The 23192-nt window shown below is 42.7% G+C and overlaps 1 protein-coding gene across 1 annotated transcript in view; it reads right to left on the reverse strand.

Moving 5' to 3' along the window:
• The window catches only part of LOC139446600 (uncharacterized), a 40944-nt gene extending 22850 nt beyond the window's left edge, over window positions 1-18094 (reverse strand). Inside the window, exon 1 of the mRNA XM_071227887.1 lies at window positions 17947-18094. Within this exon, the coding sequence (XP_071083988.1) occupies window positions 17947-18094 (148 nt within the window). The remainder of the gene's footprint in view (window positions 1-17946) is intronic.
• Window positions 18095-23192: the final 5098 nt, after the last annotated feature.

The raw sequence follows: 23192 nt of genomic DNA on the forward strand, positions 1-23192 counted from the left end.
TACGTGATTAATAAAATGGTTAGTTTTTAGACAACGATTCATATATGAAAAAGGGGTGACATGTCCCTTCAGCGAATAGAGGTCGGGTGAAGTGGAGCTTCGACACGACCATTGTGGAATAGTAGCATGCGTGTATCTGCAATAAATGGGATATTCCCATTGGTCTACTTAGGTATTCGAAGAATGAATAGGACACCGTTTGAGTGCCGAAAATCAATAGTTATTCACTGAGCGTCCAATATTCTGATACTTAACTGGACCTACATTACATATGATCTCTATGATGTAGATGTGAATTCAAAGCGCATGCGGAAACAGACAAAAACGCCCCATTTCAAATTGTGTCGAATTAAGCGCTATATTTGGAGTAAGTCATTTAATGAGAAATGTTCCAAAATGCTCTTCATGTTTAGATTGGTTTCGCGATTTATTCTAGTTTTTCGTTTATTAAAGTAATACTCAGAATTCTCAACCGATCATATGTGACAGATGCTGCAGGCGTACTGAATAAATTATTCATCTTCACAAATTCGAGATCAGAGATAAACACAATTTGACGGTTGTGAATATTCTATTTACCATATACTCTTCAGTGATATTCGGACCCGTGAAGATCCGGGGTAGAATAGGTCTTCAGCAACCCACGCTTGACGCAAAGGTTGATGTATGTCATCATATCCCAACTGCGTGGACCGATGCTCATGATATCAACTACTCGATTGCCTGGTCCAGACTCGATTATTTACAGACAGCCGTCATATGGACCAGACAATCCAGTGATTGGCATCATGAGCATCGAGGATCGATGACATGCATCAACCAAGTCAGCGAGCCTGACCACCCGATCCCGTTAGTCGCATCTTACGACAAGCATAGTCGCCTTTTACGGCAAGCATAGGCTGCTGAAAACCTATTCTTCCCCGGATCTTCACGCGTTAGCCATACTTAAGTATTTTGTCATCCTTTTGAACATGTCTGATACTTAATTGAATATTTATAGTGTGCCGGAAAGGACCATTACCCTACCTCGTCCCTACTTCTATTCTTCCAGGATCTAAGCGATGTATACATAAATGAAATGAATTACTTTTAGGGGCTAATGTATATATACGCGCGTTAACTATTAATGTTTCTATGAATGTTCTTGTAGAAGGTGATACACGCCGTTTGGACCAAGACAACAACAGGTCCTAAACATCTGCTACATGTAAGAGGTGACAACAGTGACCCGATAGCTTGGAACGTTGCTCTTAACATCAGACTTGAAACAATGTCGCAATTAATGACATTTTGTCCACTTCAGTTGAAATGTATGCCCCAGGGCTCTGCTGATTGTAAGAAAAATAAGCATTGACTCGACGGCATAGGACATTACTCTTAGCATCAGAAATGAAAAGTTGTCCAATGGTTCCGTTGAATGTTCCAATGAAGTTCACATCTATGTTGCGACAGGGTTCTCTACGGAGTGTTTAGGACAAGGTCCCACAAAACATTACATTCTATTCGTAAACCTCAAAATTATATAGGGTAGACGATTATGTAAAGACAGTCATATATATATGATACACCAACATGATACATCATTCAAGTTTTAGCGGGGGTACGGGTAGCCCAGTCGTCTAAGGCGCCGAATTCGCTGTGCAGAGTTGCGTCCCTTGGGCACGCCAGAAACCTTTGATTGTGGGTTCGAATCCCGGTTCGCCCTGGTTATGTTTCTAGGTTTGTCAGCACCATATCTGTGCTCGTGGGTTTCATCAAAGTGGTAAACGTCTGAGACCTGCATCACTTCGGGCTTTCCTCCCACATCAAGCTGACATGCCGTGATATAACTTGAATACTGTTAAAAGCGGTGTTAAACACAACTCACTCACTCATGTTTCAGCAGTGACGTTAATACATATCTTTTAATGCGATTGGAGGCAAATAATCTGACGCATACTCATAAACTAGTACAGCACATACTCTCTGTGTTTGTTTGTTTGCTGGTGTTAAATGCCGCACTCAGCAATATTCCAGCTATATGACGACGGTCTGTAAATAATCGAGCCTGGACCAGACGATCCAGTGATTAACATCATGAACATCCACGCAATTTGGATTCGATGACATGCTTCAACCAAGTCAGCGAGCCTGACCACCCGATCCCGATAGTCACCTTTTACGACAAGCATAGTTGCTTTTACGGCAAGCATGGGTTGCTGAAGACCGATTCTTCCCCTGATCTTTACGGGTCTGGGCCAGTGGGGTAGCCTTGTGGTTTATGTTTAAAGATGCTAAAATATGGGACGTGTTGTTTCCCTGCCTGGCGCTCGACATTAACGGGATAAAACAAAGACTGGTCGGTTCGGAATCAGTATGCTGTGAGTGAGTGAGGTATCCATGTACACTGCGACATGGTGTCTCAGTTGGCTCTATAAGAGAGCCCCGAACAGTCATCCACACACAAACGAACATGCACGTTGCGATATAAACGCACTGATCTTGAACGCAAAGTTAAACCCCATTTCACCTCACCCATACATTCAAGAGTAAGACACTGCATGTATGCAGGTACTGTAGCTCTGTGTCCTGTAAATCGCCACCACCACTAAACTATACTGTTTCAAAGCAATGAAAAGGTTTGTTGTAACCAGTCCCAAAATAGCTGTGCGATATTGGATTCGTTTATTGCATTATAATTCAGCTGAAACTGTTTATGGACAAAGTGTGTATCAACTAGGCTGGCCTAAAAGCCAGTTTCAATAGACCATTCACTTAAACAAAAGCAAGCTAAGTCTCTTGTTCCATATCATTACGTGCTTACAATTAACTGTGTATGCATATCTCTGTTAGTTAATACTCTATCAATCTCGAGTAACAAAAATGCTTGACACGGGAGAGGATTAACGGCTGCGGGAGCAAACTAGTGCACAATTAGATATGTCGTAACCGCGCTGGGTAGCTTTCGTCAATAAAGGGAAACTGACTCGGTCGATTAATGAGTCGTGACATCTGACAATATTCGACTTGCTATTTACCCATTATAACCGTTGAACCTTGGAATGTATCAAGTTTGGTGAATTGGAACGTTTTGATTACTCACCTGAAAAAATGGTTGAAACCATCTGTCGAAACGTCCATGGTGATACAAAATGATGTGTTCAAATACTCATTCTCAGCAAATATAATACCTGGAATTCAGAAACACAATATTTGACCCCCTTGGGTATTCCCCATTGGTCCCGAGCAAACTATGCTTCCTTAGGACAAGATTAAAGGGATGGGGTGTTCAGGCTTGGTGACTTGGTTGATGGCGTGGCCTCGTACCCCGACGGCGTGGAAGTTACTATGTTTAGATGCTAGTGTGCTGTGTACACTTCCGGTTCGGTATACCGCGGGCGGTGATAGTATGTTATAGAATTCCAGTACCGCTAGACTGGTGAGAGCACAGTGTAGAAAGTTCTGGAAGCTAGTTAGACGATACATACGACATACGACATACGACATACGACATACACCATGAAGTTAAACCCAGTTAAATAGTTCCCATTAACCAACATCTGCAAACATGACGTGTATATGCTACGAATCCGAATGTCCGCCTTTAAGTCGCTTGAATATTGCTAAGTGCGGCGTTACACAAAAACCACACACACACACACACTCACACATAATACAAAACAATGTATACATATAAAATAAAGACATATTTCTTGGTATGAAAAGTATTTGCATATTGCATGGAATAACAGTTCTCAAGCCATCCGTTGTTCTTTAGTCGAACAATAAAAGAAAGTTAGGAAATTAAGTTGTGTGTCGGATCCTTAGCATGCCAGGTGGCAAGATGTTCGTGTTTCGTATATGTGCATGCTATCTTACTAGGCCTATACAAGTACGGTGGTGACAGGTGGCCGTGTGTACAGTGTACAGGTCACGCATTAGATGTAGTTATGCAAAGTTGGAGTGAAGGTGATACGAGACTGTGTTCGGAAGCTTGACTCCTGTGAATTTCCAGGACTTCAGTCCGGCTCCACACTGAAGCACATGTGGTGTCTCCTTGGGCAAGTGGCTTTGCTCGGAATATGCCTCTCTTCACGTTCACCCAGTAGCGAATGGGTCCTTGATAGGGTGAGATGGTAATGTGACTGTTAATCTTCTAGCGCCTCACAGGCACCTTGTGTTATATACTCCCCAGTGAGCTGAGAATGAAAATCGATCGACCCAGGCAATAATGGCGCAGCGCTATTATTATGCCACTGTGTAGTGTGGAAATATAACGGAGTATAAATGGCCTTATTATCATCATCATCTTCATAATCATCATCATATCGCAAACAGATGCAATTTCATTGACAGCAGATTTTTACTCCGATACAATACTCCTATGTGAAGATGTGTGGATATCTCCATTGGAGGTCGTGTTAGGTGAGTCCTGGGCGAACTTTGACCGTCCAATCTATACAAAGGATGCGCGATTTTTTTAGCCAATCAGATGTCACCTTTCTAAAACGATTCGTCTTCGTTTCTTTGTCAGTCAGTCAGAATCTTACAATAGTAAAAAAGAGAACTTTCCTTGACGTTTGAATCAACTGTTCATAATAACATCAGCGTAGACGTGGTAGAATGACGTGCGAATTATCACCCAAATCACGAGCGTATGTCACGGTATATTTAAAAGAAAGGCGCTTTGTATTCATTTTAAATGATCAAATAGACATAGCCACACTCCTAATGTTCAATGATGTGTTCTACCTTGATACAAAACCTGATTAAATAGACATGGTCATACTCTAAATGTTTAACGATGTATTCTACCTTGATACAAAACCTGATTAAATGGAAATTGTCACACTCCAGAAAGTTTAGCGAAGTGTTCTCCCTTGACACAAAACCTGATTAAATGGACATGACCAAACTCCAAATGTTTAACGGTGTGTTCTCCCTTGAAAACAAAACCTGATTAAATGGACATGACCAAACTCCAAATTTTTAACGGTGTGTTCTCCCTTGACACAAAACCTGATTAAATGGACATGACCAAACTCCAAATGTTTAACGGTGTGTTCTCCCTTGACACAAAACCTGATTAAATGGACATGACCAAACTCCAAAAGTTTAACGGTGTGTTCTCCCTTCACACAAAACCTGGTTAAATGGACATGGCCACACTCCAAATGTTTAACGGTGTGTTCTCCCTTGACACAAAACCTGGTTAAATGGACATGGCCACACTCCAAATGTTTAACGGTGTGTTCTCCCTTGACACAAAACCTGGTTAAATGGACATGGCCACACTCCAGAATGTTAAATGATGTATTCTCCCTTGACACAAAACCTGGTTAAATGGACATGACCAAACTCCAGAATGTTAAATGATGTATTCTCACTTGACACAAAACCTGGTTAAATGGACATGGCCGCACTCCAGAATGTTAAATGAGGTGTTTTAACTTGATACAAAACCTGATTAAATGGAAATTGTCACACTCCAGAATGTTTAGCGAAGTGTTCTCCCTTGACACAAAACCTGATTAAATGGACATGGCCACACTCCAGAATGTTTAACGTTGTGTAATTAACCTGACACAAACTCAGTCAAATTTAACAAAACAGATCTATTGAGACATTAAGTTTCTGGTATGAGGAAAAAACAGCATTTCGAAGTTGGCGTTGAGTGTCTAGAAAAATGAGGGTCGCAAAATGAATAACATGCATGTACTCTCATTTACATAGTAGCACATCCATTACCCTCTTGTCAAGTACTATGATTTCCCCTTCGAATGAATGAGAAATCGTTACATTGTCATGTGTGTCGCGGTCACGATAGATAATAACCCTATTTATCTCCAAAGTCTCCAACCTAACAGATTATTACTCAAAGCCACATGATTCATCTTTGCCTTGGTTGCAGTGTAGCATTCTGACGCGGCGGACTTTAATGGTATTCACGAATTCCAAAAAAAATCCAACCTGTATGCTAATTCGTCAGATATCGGATACCACACAACACAGCCAAAACAGTGTAGGTTTCCTTTTTACGGAAACCTTCCAGATACCTTTAGCAACCTTCAGTTTTCGTGGTAATTTTCAGATAATTTTTGTATGTGTTTCACACTTAATTGAACAAAATGCACCCTCCAAATTTTGACATTTTTTTAAGGTTTCCGGGAGGTATCCGGGCCGGATCGAAAGTGAGAAGGTATCCGGAAGATTTCCAGAAGGTTTCCGGAAAACGGACACCTACATCTTTTTGGCTGTGAAATCCAATATCATTGTAATCAATCAGCAGGATATATATTATATTTGTAAATAAAGCTATCTTACTGGCAGATACATGACCCAAGCACTTATATATTGTATTTAAATATTGACATAGAATATATGTGCAAAGGAGAACCTTCCATCCAAAAAACATGTCCGTCTCTATCCTCTTGAGCAGATTCGATTTACAAGGCGAGACAGAGTTAATGAATAACACACTTTCTTGCCGAAATTCTACGACTCTAGTATTGATTTTCTTTTGCGAAAATGTCATATAAATTGATCATGGTTCGTCTTGAATTGAACGCAACAAAGGTTAAAAGTGGTCTTTACATGACTGATTATATTGTCTTCTCATGGGACGTGTTAATCACCTATGCAGAGGGACATTGACTGAGCAGTTTAGACCCAGGCCCACGTTAATAGCTCACCTAAATACGGTAACAAATGGGCAACAGTGGTAACGTCAATACGCATGACGTTGCCGTTCCCGTGTTGCCAATGGACCTATATTGGACAGTGCTCGTTGGAGAGTGATCAATTGCACTTTTACAGATTCATGGTGAATGAGTGAGTTGGGTTTAATGGTGGATTGAAGAATATTGACGTGTCAGTTTATGTTGAAGGGATGTTGAGAGTAACAAATTTTGTTGACTGTGGTACTTTTGTGGAATGGTGCTGTTAGACATGGGGACGTAATCGGGGCGAAGCTTGAACTTTCGGAGAGTTTCAAAATCGAATGATCACGTGGCAGTCTTGGATATGTCATTTTGCCAACGAGTGATGATTGTGTGTTTAAACAACACGATAAACTGATGAACTCCCAGCTTAAACGCCACCTCATAGTGCGTGAGTGAGTGAGTTGAGTTTAACACCGCTTTTAACAGTATTCCAGCTATATCACGGCGTGTCAGCTTAATGTGGGAGGAAGGCCCGAAGTGATGCAGGTCTCAGACGTTTACCACTTCGGTGAAACCCACGAGCACGGGTATGATGCTGACAAACCTAGAAACATAATCGGGGCGAACCAGGATTCGAACCCACAATCATAGGTTTCTGGCGTGCCACAAGGGACGCAACTCTGCACAGCGAATTCCGGCGCCTTAGACGACTGGGCCACCAGTGCCCCCCTTTATCCCAGCGAGTAAACTTCAATGGAAGGAAACCGTATTATGAACGAGTAGACTTGTTAAGGTATCATCAGCGGCAACTTCCTACGATAAATGTTGTAGAAACGTCGTGCTAGCAGAAGAGAAGTACAGCCTCGCCTCTTATGGTGTCATCATTGTAACGCTGTAAAGTTGTCGAAAGTATCACTTCAACTTGATCAAGACTCCAACGTTACCACCGTTACGCTCACGTTTCTAGGTCGCCAACTGTTGCCGTCTTGAACGGATGATCAATCGAGAATGTTTCCCCACGGACGCTCCGTACGTTTTCATTACATGATAAAAAACACACGCATGCAATTGCAATGAAAATGAGGATCCGTGAAAAGGGACATGCGTTCCCAGCCAATATGATCCCAGTCTTAGCATTTCAATCGGGGCCAGGTCATGCCCTGCGTTATACCTAACATGTCTATCGGGGCCAGGCCATGCCCTTCGTTATACGGTAGCATTTCAATCGGGGCCTGGTCATGCCCTGCGATATACTTAACATTTCAATCGGGGCCAGGTCATGCCCTGCGTTATACCTAACATGTCAATCGGGGCCAGGTCATTTCCTGCGTTATACCTAACATGTCAATCGGGGCCAGGCCATGCCCTGTGTTATACTTAGCATTTCAATCGGGGCCAGGTCATGCCCTGCGTTATATCTAACATGTCAATCGGGGCCAGATCATGCCCTGCGTTATGTCTAAAATGACAATCGGAGCCAGATCATGCCCTGCATTATACCTAACATTTCAATCGGGGCCAGTTCATGCTCTGCGTTATACGTAGCATTTCAATCGGGGCCAGGTCATGCCCTGCGTTATACGTAACATGTCAGTCGAGGCAAGGTCATGCCCTGCGTTATATCTAACATGTCAATCGGGGCCAGGTCATGCCCTAGGTTATACTTGACATGTCAATCGTGGCCAGGTCATGCCCTGCGTTATGCCTAAAATGTCAATCTGGGCCAGGTCATGCCCTGCTTTATCCCTAAAATGTCAGTCGGAGCGATGTCATGCCATGCGTTATACCTAACATTTCAATCGGGGCCAGTTCATGCCCTGCGTTATACGTAGCATTTCAATCGGGGTCAGGTCATGCCATGCGTTATACTTAACATTTCAATCGGGGCCAGCTCATGCCCTGCGTTATACCTAATATGTCAATCGGGGCCAGGTCATGCCCTGCGTTTTACTTAACATGTCAATCGGGGGCAGGTCATGCCCTGTGTTATACTTAACATGTCAACCGGAACCATGTCATGCCCTGCGTTATACTTAACATGTCAATCGGGGCCAGGTCATGCCCTGTGTTATGCTTAGCATTTCAATCGGGGCCAGGTCATGCCCTGCGTTATATCTAACATGTCAATCGGGGCCAGATCATGCCCTGCGTTATGTCTAAAATGACAATCGGAGCCAGATCATGCCCTGCATTATACCTAACATTTCAATCGGGGCCAGTTCATGCTCTTCGTTATACGGTAGCATTTCAATCGGGGCCAGCTCATGCCCTGCGTTATACCTAATATGTCAATCGGGGCCAGGTCATGCCCTGCGTTATACTTAACATGTCAATCGGGGGCAGGTCATGCCCTGTGTTAACATGTCAACCGGAACCATGTCATGCCCTGCGTTATACTTAACATGTCAATCGGGGCCAGGTCATGCCCTGCGTTATACTTAACATGTTAATCGGGGGCAGGTCATGCCCTGTGTTAACATGTCAACCGGAACCATGTCATGCCCTGCGTTATACTTAACATGTCAATCGGGGCCAGGTCATGCCCTGCGTTATTAGTATATGAAGAGTTCCGAGTCTAACTTTGATGGACAGCGTTGATGGAATTGGCTGCTAATTATATTTCAACATGATCCACCCCGAGGTCCTCACGCTTCTGCCAACGAGTTGGTTGGATCTCTGATGTGGAAGGCTTCCTCTTTGCGGTTTAGCTACTCATCCACTCGTCCACAAATGACGTCATCGTCATTTGAATAATGTTTGCATGATATGTAGTTCTTCAAGTGTGGACAGAGGTGGGAATCTGACGGTACATCTGGTGAATGCGGAGGATCTTCAATGAGTTTACAGCAATGGCGACAGCATATTTGTGCACAGGTGCATTTTCCTGCTGGAGCAATATATGTTTTTACACCAGTTCAGTGACCTATTCTGACGTAGGTGCCTGAGCAGACTGTCCAAAAGTTGACCATTATGGCCTGACCCTTCTAGAGGAAGCTCACCAGTAGAATTTCTTTGGAATCCAAGAAAACCAAAACTGTCTCTTATACCCCCATTACACCGGACGGCGACCTTTCTGCGACCGTTCTGCGTTCTTAGGTTTTGCCAGGTCGGCATTGAAGGCAGATGGGTCGCAGAACGGCCGCGTAGAGCGCACAAGGGAGGCAGAGGGAACGCCCAGCCATCGCCAAGAGCGCCACTGTCGCTGAAAAGTTTTGAACCTGCTTAAAACAGTCGCAGTGAGATCGCCGTCGATGTAAGTCGCTCAAGGGAGGCAGAACGGAGGCAGAGGGAACGCAGAAAGGAGGCAGAGGCATCGCCATGGTCGCAGAGAGAAGGCACAGAGGTCGCTGAATGATCTTCATATGAATCTGTGATGTAATCCTGTTTACCTTGTGCCTTCTCTCTGCGTCCTCTCTGCGACCTCTCTGCCTTTATTCGCCGACCATAACGACTCTTGTACGTCCTCGGCTATCCCTGTGCCTCCTTTCTGCGTCTCCTCTGCCTTCATGAAGCCACGTGTTTTACAGTAGGTAATATATTTATATTGCCTGCTTTAAAAAAGCTTAACGACTGATGTTATTATATATACATTCTGGAAACATATTGTGTTGACTGTTCCTACGGATGTGTATTGATGCTTCAATAATTGGTGTTGTTTTACATTTAATTAGCGTTATATTTGAACTTCAAATATATCTCTATTTTCTCTTCTTTTCATTTCAGAGTTCAATTTATTGTAATCTTTCATTAGAGTGTTCACAGCAATGCTTGCTATGCTTTTTCTGATTAAATAAAGTTTATTAAAGCATGGTTCACTTCACTTATTCTGAGAGTATGTTTCATTTGTTATAAAATTAATTTAAGCATTCTCAACAAATTTGTTTTAATAATTTGTTTAATAACATTAAAAACACAACAAGAGTTAATATGTTGGTAACTCAGAGAAAATAAATAAGAAATAAATACAATAACAACCGTTTCCAAATGTACAAAATGCTACCAATTTAAAATTTACTGCACTGTTAAAATACAACTTGAGATACTCTCGTTGTTGTTTTCCTGCTCGTGTTGCACAGTTGGGTCCGACTACTTGATCGACATCACATATGTTTACTAGCTGTCGCCAGTTTCCAGGAATAAGGTTATGATTCTCATCCTCTGTATCAAGTGCTGCATTTTGTAGAGCTGGATATCTCGTGCGCATTAAATTGTGCAGGCAGATGCATGCTTCTACAACATACTGTACAAATTTTGGTAACAGCTGCATTGTTGTGAGGAATACTTGAAAACGCTGAGCTAAAATGCCGAAAGCATTCTCTACCACGCGTCTACCACGAGAAATACGGTAATTGAAGATTACGCTGCTCTTTAGTCAGTCTTCTTGTAGAGTAAGGCTTTATCATGTATGTCCTACGAGCAAATGCGTCATCACTTAGCATGAAGAATGGAATGTTCATGTCATCATGTGACAGAGGCTCCGAAACTGGAACTTTGATTGTATCGTCTTCAAGACATTCCTTCAATTCAGATTCATTAAATATCTGGGAATCTGACATCGAACCAAACCCGCCAACATCACAACATAGAAATTTGTAGTTAGCATCCACCAACGCAAGGAGCAAAAGAATCCTTTGTAATTGTAATACAAGCTTCCTGTGTTTGGGGGACATCGCAAGGTCACATGTTTTCCATCAATAGCACTTCATGCATGAGGTACATTCCATCGGTTCTTAAAGTCTGCAACTGTCTTCCACTGATAGGGGTTTCTTGGACATTGGACAACTTTGTTCTTGTACTCTTCTCGGATTGCTCTACAAACCTCAGGTACAAACACAGAGACAGTGCTACGTGATACACGATACTGGTATTGTAGCGAAGGATACTTGTCTCCTGTAGCAAGGTATCGGAGAGTCACAGCAAGTTTAAGACCAGGGTCCAAATATTCTCTGTAATAAGTATTTTGTCTTAATATTCTTGGGCTTACTCTTTGAAGTATTTCATCAAACATTCTTGGTTCCATTCTAAGGTAATTGAAAAATGAACCTTCGTCCTCCAAACGTAGCTCGTGCAACAATTGGCTATAATGTCCGAATTGGAACCTTCTTTGATCCGTCAACCGTGGGCGAACCCACCAGGTTCTCATTTTCCTTCTTTGTCTGTTCAGTTTGCGTTCCATTATACCAATACTCATTTGGTGTAACAACAGTGCTTGATGACCTTGTATGATAGCAATTTTCAAGCGTTGGTTGTCCATCACTAGTTGTATCACCAGGAGCTGACATAGACTGATAAAAAATCGTCTGCAGATGAACCTTTTATAGTCAGGATGTTCAGCTGTCGCAAAGAAGGCAGAAGCATCGCTGAATGGTCGTTGAGCGATCGCCTAGGAGGCAGAGGCATCGCTGAAAGGTCGTTGAGCGATCGCCATTGGTCGTAGAGGGGTGCCAGCGGTAGTTAGTTGCAATAAGGAGGCGGAGGGGAGGCAGAGGGAACGCAGAGGGAACGCAGAGGAGACGCAGAGGGAGCGCAGGGATATCGCACAGTAAACGCCTAGGTTGTTCAGGGAACGAAGTGACATTGACAAAAGTAACATATTTAGTCGCAGAAGGAAGGCAGAACGGTCGTAGGAGCGATTACACCAAAAGAGAGTTTTCTTGAGTATGGCGACCCCACTGCGCTCTAGTCACATTTTAGGACGCAGAAGGAGCGCAGAGCATGATAAAACCTTACTCTACAAGAGGACTGACTAAAGAGCAGCGTAATCTTCAATTACCGTATTTCTCGTGGTAGACGCGTGGTAGAGAATGCTTTCGGCATTTTAGCTCAGCGTTTTCAAGTATTCCTCACAACAATGCAGCTGTTACCAAAATTTGTACAGTATGTTGTAGAAGCATGCATCTGTCTGCACAATTTAATGCGCACGAGATATCCAGCTCTACAAAATGCAGCACTTGATACAGAGGATGAGAATCATAACCTTATTCCTGGAAACTGGGGACAGCTAGTAAACATATGTGATTATTAAAACAAATTTACTGAGAATGCTTAAATTAATTTTATAACAAATGAAACATACTCTCAGAATAAGTGAAGTGAACCATGCTTTAATAAACTTTATTTAATCAGAAAAAGCATAGCAAGCATTGCTATGAACACTCTAATGAAAGTTTACAATAAATTGAACATTGAAATGAAAAAAAGAGAAAATAGAGATATATTTGAAGTTCAAATATAACGCTAATTAAATGTAAAACAACACCAATTATTGAAGCATCAATACACATCCGTAGGAACAGTCAACACAATATGTTTCCAGAATGTATATATAATAACATCAGTCGTTAAGCTTTTTTAAAGCAGGCAATATAAATATATTACCTACTGTAAAACACGTGGCTTTATGAAGGCAGAGGAGACGCAGAAAGGAGGCACAGGGATAGCCGAGGACGTACAAGAGTCGTTATGGTCGGCGAATAAAGGCAGAGAGGTCGCAGAGAGGACGCAGAGAGGACGCAGAGAGAAGGCACAAGGTAAACAGGATTACATCACAGATTCATATGAAGATCATTCAGCGACCTCTGTGCCTTCTCTCTGCGACCATGGCGATGCCTCTGCCTCCTTTCTGCGTTCCCTCTGCCTCCGTTCTGCCTCCCTTGAGCGACTTACATCGACGGCGATCTCACTGCGACTGTTTTAAGCAGGTTCAAAACTTTTCAGCGACAGTGGCGCTCTTGGCGATGGCTGAGCGTTCCCTCTGCCTCCCTTGTGCGCTCTACGCGGCCGTTCTGCGACCCCTCTACCTTCAACGCCGACCTGGCAAAACCTAAGAACGCAGAACGGTCGCAGAAAGGTCGCCGTCCGGTGTAATGGGGGTATTAGAAGGATGACAGTTTCGTTAGAAGCGTCCACTGCTTTGACTGTTATTGACTCTGATAACGCAAGACTAATACATGTTCACAAGTCGTCCAACAAAATGAGCTGGGTCTGCTTCCATAGGACGAAGTTCACCAGGGATGATGAAGCTAGAGTCTGAAACCTTGGACCCCGCGTGCCGAAATGTTTTCCATGCCCAGTTCATCCTCAGAATGTTTTTTTAACTTTCTCATAGGAGATGCCAACATGTATTTGGTGTATGATGTGTGGTGAACCGTTCATCATCCATAATCACATCATGTGTTTTATCAATATTTTCGTAAGTGTTAGCAATTGAGAGTATTTCTGGTCTTGGATTGTCTTCGTGGTTCTCTCTTTCCCTCTTGAACCCGTGAAGATCCAGTTTAGAATAGGTCTTCAGCAACTCATTCTTGCTGTAACATACAACTATGCTTATCGTGAGAGGCGACCAACGGGATCGGGTGCCAGGCTCGCTGACTTGGTTGATGCATGTCATCGTATCCCAATTGCTCGGATCGGTGCTCATGATGTCAATCACTGGATTGTCTGGTCCAGACTCAATTATTTACAGATCGACGTCATATAGCTGGAATATTGCTAAGTGCGGCGTTTAACAACAAAAAAACAACAAATCTTCGTTGTAAGGCGCAGAACCTTTTCAGCCACCTTCGTATTCTCAGGCGTTGTCATTTTCGAAAATTTCTAAAAATAACAGGATTATCGAACATCAAAACAAGAACTTCAGTCCTTGCAATTATGCATTCTTGTCGTTCATGCGCCATTTTGTCTGCTAATTCAAAATTACGGAGCATATCAAACTGAATAACAGTTAAATTACGGAGCAGCAAACTGGTTGAAACACTCGTTCGTAACGCCAAAGGTCCAAGTTCGATTCCCATTTGGGCACACTTTATATCTCGTTGTGGTTTCTCCGCCTTAATATTGACAGAAAGCGGTGTTAAACAATATCGACTTCTCATTTATCAGTACATTTAACATCACATAATGGGTTCATGTACTTATCTTCAAAGTTTCAAAATTGATTTAATCATTCTGTTAGCAAGAAAGTTCATAACAGAAAGGACAGCCTCCGTGGTCTAGTGGTAGAGCGTCCGCCCGGAGAGCGGAAGGTCCGGAGTTCGATCCCCGGCCGCGTCATACCAAAATACGTTAAAAGATGGTACTTGTTGTTACCCTGTCAGGCGCTCGGGCATTAAGGGGCTAAAACAAGGACTGGTCGGCTCGGAGACAGTATACTGTGTCTGAGTGGGTTTCATGTTAAACTGCAGCATGGTATCGCAGTGGGCTTGCACTATAAATCGGCATCAGTCCGGACTAGTAGAAGCAGCCACACACACGAGCATGCACGTCGCTATATAAGTGCAATAATCTTGGACGCGACGATAAACCCAATTTCACCTCACCTCACATAACAGACAGAGTTCACAAAAAGTCCAGTGAACAAGATCTATGCGTTCATGGTTTCAGATCTGGCAAATTTCATCCAACGGAACATGACCAATCAATATACACGTTATGGTTGAGAAAGCCTTTTAAAAACACATTCTAGTAATTCCTGCAGAGTTATTGATATAATTACCATCCTTTTCTTCTCTGACTGTTGAACAAATTCTATCGCTGTGGATATAGATTTAGATGTTTTATAAAAGCTAGTTTGTTTTGTATTATTCGCAAGTCGTAAAAATTACCGTAAATCGATTTAGCCATTCAGAACAAAGTCACGTGACTGGGCACACACAATGGTGCAAGGTTCTGTGCAGCTTTTGTGTTGAGGGAACAGTCACCACGCTGTCACACAATATGTAGCATCGCTTGATCTCGTGATTCACGTTACTTGACGAGATTTCTGAGTCATGGATACATAGTGATGCTGTGCAGATTCAACATGTGTGTTTCCCTGCGTTTAATGCATACTATTTCACAATTACATCAGCAATATTTTGGGCGACCCTCCCACGTCCTTTCTAATATAATCACATTATTCGGGTCTAGATAAGAGTGTGTATGATAACAATTTTTAAAACTTAGTTTCCAGTGAAATGTATTTAAATATTGATTTTTAAAATTTGTGTGAAAAAGGTGATTACGTGATATATATGGAGTTATGTATGGTTCGAGATAAGCGGAGTACCATTATGTCGAGTTATGTATTGTTCAACGATATATCGAGTTATGTATGGTTCGAGATAACGGGAGTATCATATATCGAGTTATGTATTGTTCAACGATATATCGAGTTATGTAAGGTTCGAGATAAGCGGAGTATCATTATATCGAGTTATGTATGGTTCAACGATAGATCGAGTTATGTAAGGTTCGAGATAAGCGGAGTATCATTATGTCGAGGTATGTATGGTTCAACGATATATCGAGTTATGTATGGTTCAACGATATATCGAGTTCGAAATGTATGTCACAAGGGTTTACTGCGCATGCCTTATAAATGTGCATGTTTGTCGAGATTCGTCATCAACATAATTCAGAATATCTCAAGTCAGGAATAAAACCCATAAGTACTGATATGACGATCTGTATAGCAGTTTCAGTCGTGGGAAGCTTTGTTAGTTGACTGAACACATGTTAGCCATTAATTCAAAATAAACAACTACAGTCTGTTCAATATGAAATTTTTCGCGAATTGATCTGTTCATTAATGCGTGTAATTATCGATTATGTAATTATGGTGAATGTGAATAAAAGAAAGAATGCGGAAACACTTAGTCTACTAAAATATTAAATTGACAATTTGTCATTGTCGAAGTTCGAGGGATATTCTGACTTGTCATTTTGACATGACTTTCTAAGTGTGTCTGTGCTACGTTTTACACGACGAGACAAGTCGGGCTTATCTGAAATACTGTAAACTACGTTTATAACGAACACGCTTATAACGAACGTATATTTTGTCCCAACATTTGCTGCATATATGCTGTACACATGTATATGCTTATAACGAACTACGGTGATAACGAATTAAACTTAGTGGTCCCTTTGAGTTCGTAATAACCGTAGTTTACTGTATCTTGAAGCTTCCTTCATCACGAACTTATCAGACCAGATTCCATTTACGCCAGACACTCACGTTTTGAAACGTGCGTGTACAATTAAAGGGACATAACTATGTATCAATGATTCGTTATTCCAGACATACGCTAATATGGACGATTTCTCTGGTAGCACTGTCTGGAATAACCTGTATTCACTGTACACAATTCCGTCGCTTATTGATAACTGTCACGAAAGCAAAGTCACACATGTAAACTATCACTTTCCATTGATCGGTATCGTAATTAATTATAGGTTCGCTTGGAAAATAAAACATTCTTATCTTTCACAAATCAAGGCGAACTTGGTTGATCGTAATCCGTTAATGACCTCATTAGGCAAGCCTAATTCTGGCTCCAAGATAAATGTTTCATTATCCGCCCCGTCTTACAATGGGACATGACCTGTCTTCCCGAATTTTCACAGATGAATTTTACAGTTCCCTTGGGCTTCATCAAAGATACAGACGAGTAGCGATGTACAGAACCTAATTCCGTGTCGGGGACCATTACTTCAGGCTTGGCTGAAGATTTCTCTACGCTTTGCCATAGCATATAAACAATAGGGTGATGGCGGCGGAACAATCGAACGTCTTGCTTCTGGTGGCACGTTGGTTCTCTGCCAGTGTAAGGAAAACTGTTAAAAATGTCTGAGGAACTAGCACTTGTCCCAATGCATTGCTTCCAAATACTTGTATATGTGTATGTGTAAAATCGATTATAAGAGAGACACATATTTTTCTTTCCTCAGCTGAAGGATTTGGGGATGAATCATCTGGAATGTTTGCCAAATATTTTTTAATAATTTTTTGTGAATAGGCTCATGCTACATCTGCTGTCTATGATTCATTCAATGGAACCAATGTTTAAGGCAATGATGTTATAATGTGGTGTTAAAGGAGTGAGTGAGTGAGTTGGGTTTAACGCCGCTTTTAACAGTGTTCCAGTTATAGGAAAGCCCGAAGTGATGCAGGTCTCAGACGTTGACCACTTCGGTGAAACCCACGAGCACGGATATGGTGCTGACAAACCTAGCAACATAATCGGCGCGAACCCGGATTCGAACCCACAATCATAGGTTTTTGGCGTGTCCAAGGGACGCAACCCTGCACAGCGAATTGCTGCGCCCCTAGACGACTGGGCCACCGTGCCCCCATAGATCACGGCGAGTAACCTATTAGGTATTGCATCGAAAGTTGTATTACCTGTCTTACCAGATCGTCAGTTACATAAGCCAGCTATCTCACAAACGGCAACCGCTAAACTTTAGAGGCAGTGTCAGTAAATGGATTGAAGCCAAAACCTAATGCTCCTTCAGTAGTCAGGAAGCGTCCTTGGCACCTGACCTTCACCTGACCTCATGACCTTGCCTTGACCTTGCACGATAGTTCCTGGGAAGTTTGGTGCAACAGTGTTGTACATCTTCCAGTTTAGTTCCTCTTCCTGCTGCTCCCCCAGTTTAACTATGGATCTCTTCTCCCTTCTCAAACACATACAACCAACTACTTGTCTGGTCCGGGTTAGAACGGGATCGGTTGGTCAGGTTTGCTGACTTGCTTGATGCATGTCATCGATCCCAATTGCGTGGATCGATGCTTATGATATCAATCACTGGATTGTCTGGTCCAGACTCGATTATTGACAGACCGCCATCATATAGCTGGAATATTGCTGAGTGCGGCGTTAAACAACAAACAAAACAAAAAAATCAGGTAACGGTAATACTATACAAGACAGTTTTTACTCGAATGTTTAATTAACTGCTTGGTAAAATATACCCTCCCGTCATATAGCATCAGTTCAGAACGAAACACCATCGGCTATCCGTATCTTGCCGGAACAATTATGATTGGCCCTGCCAACATATATATCATACCAACGTGACCTTTCTTAAGTCATTTCCTGATAACAGGCTGTCACTAATTAGTAGCTTTGAGCCACTACACTGCATCCATAACCTGGGGATGTCCTTCACAATGTCAGAACTAACAGACTGAGAAATCTCCACGACATTTTGGGATCATAACGATCTCTGTTGCAGTAATTAACCCATTGTCGTATTTCTTGGAGATATGTGTAGATTTGGCGATATTGACGCCTAACTCTCAGATACACCATCCCGAGGCAATATGAACGGTAATTAATGAAACACGCTACTAAATCCGTGTATGGTGGCTGTCGTTTTCGTTTGACCTTAATAGTTCTTCTTCAAAGTACAACTGGTGGTGTAGCTCTGACTACAGAGACACCAGGCGTTATATTTAAATCACACTGTTTATGATAACATCAACCTACAATGACCATTAATTCTACACGACACTGTATAGTTATCGCAGCAGAGACTGGACAGTATCATTGATATACCGCAAGGTCGCCCTCGTAAAGGTTTGTGTAATGGGACTGAGATGGGTGTCACGTCGCGTTGACAAGTGTTTTCGCGAACTCCTGTTGTCATCTGTAATTTTAATCATCCTTTCATAGATTCTTTACAACTATTTTGTCTGTTACGTTCAATGGAATCTGTTTCAGCGGATAATCGAGACTGGTTATGTTCTGGCTTTGGCGTTTTATATTTCAGTACTGTCACGAATGGAAACAAGTGACGCTGGTCAATGATGAATACCGTTTTGGTGAAACTCACGAACTGGGCATGATTGTGCCTGACCAGAGACTTAATTCGGATTGGGATTCGGACCCACGGTCATAGATTTTTGGCCATTGCCATGAAGGTTCGAATCCTATTTTCTGTCTGATTATGAGCCTTGGTTTGTCTGCCCCATATCTCCGTTCTCGTTCGTGTCATTCAAATTGATAAACTTTTCTCCCAGTTTGAAATTAAGCTGAAATTCCGTGCAGTAACCGAACATATTCAAAGCGTTGTTGCAAATCAATTACAACTCATTCAGGCAATTCTATACTAACTTAAGGGAGGCTGATCAGGTTGTCAGCACCATACCCTTGGTCGTGTGTTCCACGAAAGTGGTAAACGTCTGAGACCTGCATCACTTCGGGCTTACTCTCACATGACACTGACACGCCGTGGTGATAATAATGTCCCTTTTGACAGTTATGTGATTGGCAAGATTGAGGAAAAACACGGCAAATATGCGGACCTCTCTTTCGAAATGTCACGCTTGCATCCCAAGTACCAAGTTGTCCGACTCCCCATTGTTCTCGGTGCCTTAGGTTTGGTACCTCCCAATCTGTTGACTGACATTGTGAGAGTTCCCGGGTTTGCTGCCAGGAATACAGCCCTTCTGACAATCTGGGTAATGCAGAAGGCTGCAGTGTTGGGGAGTCTTCACATTCTCCGAAACGTTCTGGGTGGGTTTGACTAGGCAGCGCTTCCTGGGAGAAGTCCCATTCGCTGTCTGGGCTGCGTGTAGAGGGGGCAAGGGCCCTGAGCTGATGATGAGCCTAACCAGCCTGACTGTGCCAGGATCACCCAAACTCTCTTTGCTGCATTTTTTAATTATTATATTTACTACTACTACTACTTCTACTACTTCTACTACTACTACTAACAATAATAAACAGAACAATTATAATAATAATGAGGAGGTTTCTTGCTAGCCTCCATATACTCGGTGCATGCTCAGAGCGCCATCATCAACACCCCAAACATTAGATCAGTCTGCAATATTTCATTCTCAGCTGCCTGGGGAGCATACAACCAAAGCTGTCTTATCAGGCGCTAGAAGGTTACTGAATACTTGTCAACTCACTCACGAATAATTCAGCATGTGCTTACATGTATGCTCGTGTATGCTCGCGTATGCTCGTGGCATCCATTATCGCGTATGCAGCATCAGGACCCGCTGTCGTATGCAGATGCTTGTTCGTTTTCACCAGCCGAACGGGACGCTGTACAAGGCATAGCAACAATCAACACAGTTGCGATAAACTAGTTTCTGGACCCAGCATTGCCCTCGCACAGGCAACCAAGTCAATTCAAGATATTTCCTCAGACAATACTCTTATTCAGACCCAAACTGCGGCGTTTCGGGAACAATATTCCCACAAAGCGTTACTATGACAACCTATTCATCTCACTGGGGATATTTTTCTCGATTAAATGCGATTATAGTGACATATTTCTGAGGGACGATCCCTTGGGTTGAACGAATCATTCAAATAGGTATTCGTAATGGTTGGACGGCTGCATCCACTCAGAAGAACCCTCCGTTCTCCCTCGTGAAGGTTCCCATTCTGAGATCCTATGATCCTATGATCCTATGAGGTACAGCTGATTTCTAATTGGGTTGTTAATTTAATTGGACTCCTTGTCCGAATACTGGCACTGTGTTCACAAAGTGGTTGAAGTGCTATAATCATCATTACTCCTAAAGATTGTTTTGTTTGTTTGTTGTTTGATGCCGCACTTAGCAATATTCCAGCTATAGGACACCAGTCTGTAAATAATCGAGTCTGGACCAGACAATGCAGTGATTGACATCATGAGCATCGATCCACGCTATTTGGATACGATGACATGTGATTGACTGCACATTGATGTCATGTTTTGGTTTGGTTTGGTTTGTTGTTTAACGCCGCACTCAGCAATATTCCAGCTATGTGACACCATTCTGTAAATAATCGAGTCTGGACCAGACAACCCAGTGATTTATATCATGAGCCTCGATCCACGCAATTGGGATACGATGACATGCATCAACCAAGTCAGCAAGCATGACCACCCGATCCTGTTAGTCGCCTCTTACGAAAAGCATAGTCGCCTTTTACAGCAAGCATTGTTTGCAATTGTTGAAGAACAGTTGTAACCCGGATCTTCACGGGGATCTTAATGTTTATCATATACTTCGACACCCGGAGTAACTGGGTGAGTATGGTTTTATATCACTTTTAGCAACATTCCGGCAATAGCACGGCAAGATAAAAAAATGTACCAATGTCGGGAATCGAACCCGGGCCTTCGGTGTGACGAGCGAACCCTTTATCCACCCGTTACCACACGACACTAAAAACGCTGCAATACCTTAGACACAGGGAACAAAGGTCCGGCTCCATAAAGTTATCTTAATGCTACTCATCCGATGCTTGGACAGCCGTTGTGCTAAGATCGCTTGGTAAGCTTGCCGTGAACTTTATCTCCCTCTGCCAAATCCTTTGTTTAGATGCCCATCAAATTCTTTGAACTTCTCGACCTCTGTTCTTTCGCTTTGTCGTTTAAATCTATGCAGCTTCGTCTAAGGCGCCGCGATTCGCTGTGCAGAGTTGCGTCCCCTGGGCACACCAGAAACCTATGATGGTGGGTTCGAATCCCGGTTCGCCCCGATAATGTTTCTAGGTTTGTTAGCACCATAATCGTGCTCGTGGGTTTCACCGAAGTGGTAAACGTCTGAGACCTGCATCACTTAGGGCTGTCCTCCCACATTAAGCCGACACGCCGTGATATAACTGGAATACTGTTAAAAGCGGCGTTAAACCCAAATCAATCACTCACTCTATGCAGCTTTATGACCGCGATAGATTCCTTATCTGTACCATATCACTGGTACCCGAACAATGGACGAATTGGCATAATACTACTGCAAACAAGTTCAAGAACACCATATCGTTCATATAACTGTCGTTTGTCTGCACCGCCTCCATGGTCTAGAGGTAGAGCGTCCGCCCGGAGAGCGGAAGGTCCGGGGTTCGATCCCCGGCCGCGTCATACCAAAGACGTTAAAAGATGGTACTCTTTGTTACCCTGCCTGGCGCTCTGCATTAAGGGTCTAAAACAAGGACTGGTCGGCTCGGAGTCATTATACTGTGTCTGAGTGGGGTATTCATGTTAAACTGCGCTAGCACTATAAATCGACATCAGTCCGGACTAGTACAAACAGCCACACACACACGTGCATGCACGTCGCCATGTAAGTGCAATAATCTTGGACGTGACGTTAATCCCCATTTCACCTCACCCGTTAGTCTGCGGTGGCATGACTGTGTAGGATAGGGTTTGCTTTACTTCATTTGAGTAGTATAATTTACGTTGTCCACATTTCGACTTTTTTACTATTTCTTAAGTATATAAATGCTTTCAACCCTGACCCCAACATGAACATGACGTCATCGCTCTTGAGATCTTACTAACATTGAAGTATCACCACAAGACAATTCAACTCTACATCCAACAACTCGGGCGGTGTTAAAAAGGAAGTTTGGCGTTTTCCTGAAAATTTGGAATGCCGTCCTGGTGATGAAATTGACCATATGCCAGATCCTCGCGAAGCCTCCTTTCTGCACTCATTAATCCAGCCCTCATGAATAATAGATCCAGCGCTATATGCATTTCCGCTGTATACAGTCTTAGTTTCCTCGGACCATTTCCTCTGTCCTTCAAAACCTAATACATTAAACCTCCTTTGTCTCGAATTCCTGTGTATCAGCAAAAATAGTTCGACATATCCGATTCGACACGAATAGCATCTGACAACGGAACATGAACGCACCATGTCGCGAATGGTATGTTCAAACATTGGCAGAAATAATATGAAATCCCGATTTGTTTCGACATATCCAGTTCGAATCATCAGTTGAAATAAAAGTACCGTATTCGACGTAATACGCGCCCCGCTCTAATAAG

This window comes from Haliotis cracherodii, unplaced genomic scaffold, assembly GCF_022045235.1.
Source record: "Haliotis cracherodii isolate W230 unplaced genomic scaffold, xgHalCrac1.p SCAF_6, whole genome shotgun sequence".
Lineage (NCBI taxonomy): Eukaryota > Metazoa > Mollusca > Gastropoda > Lepetellida > Haliotidae > Haliotis > Haliotis cracherodii.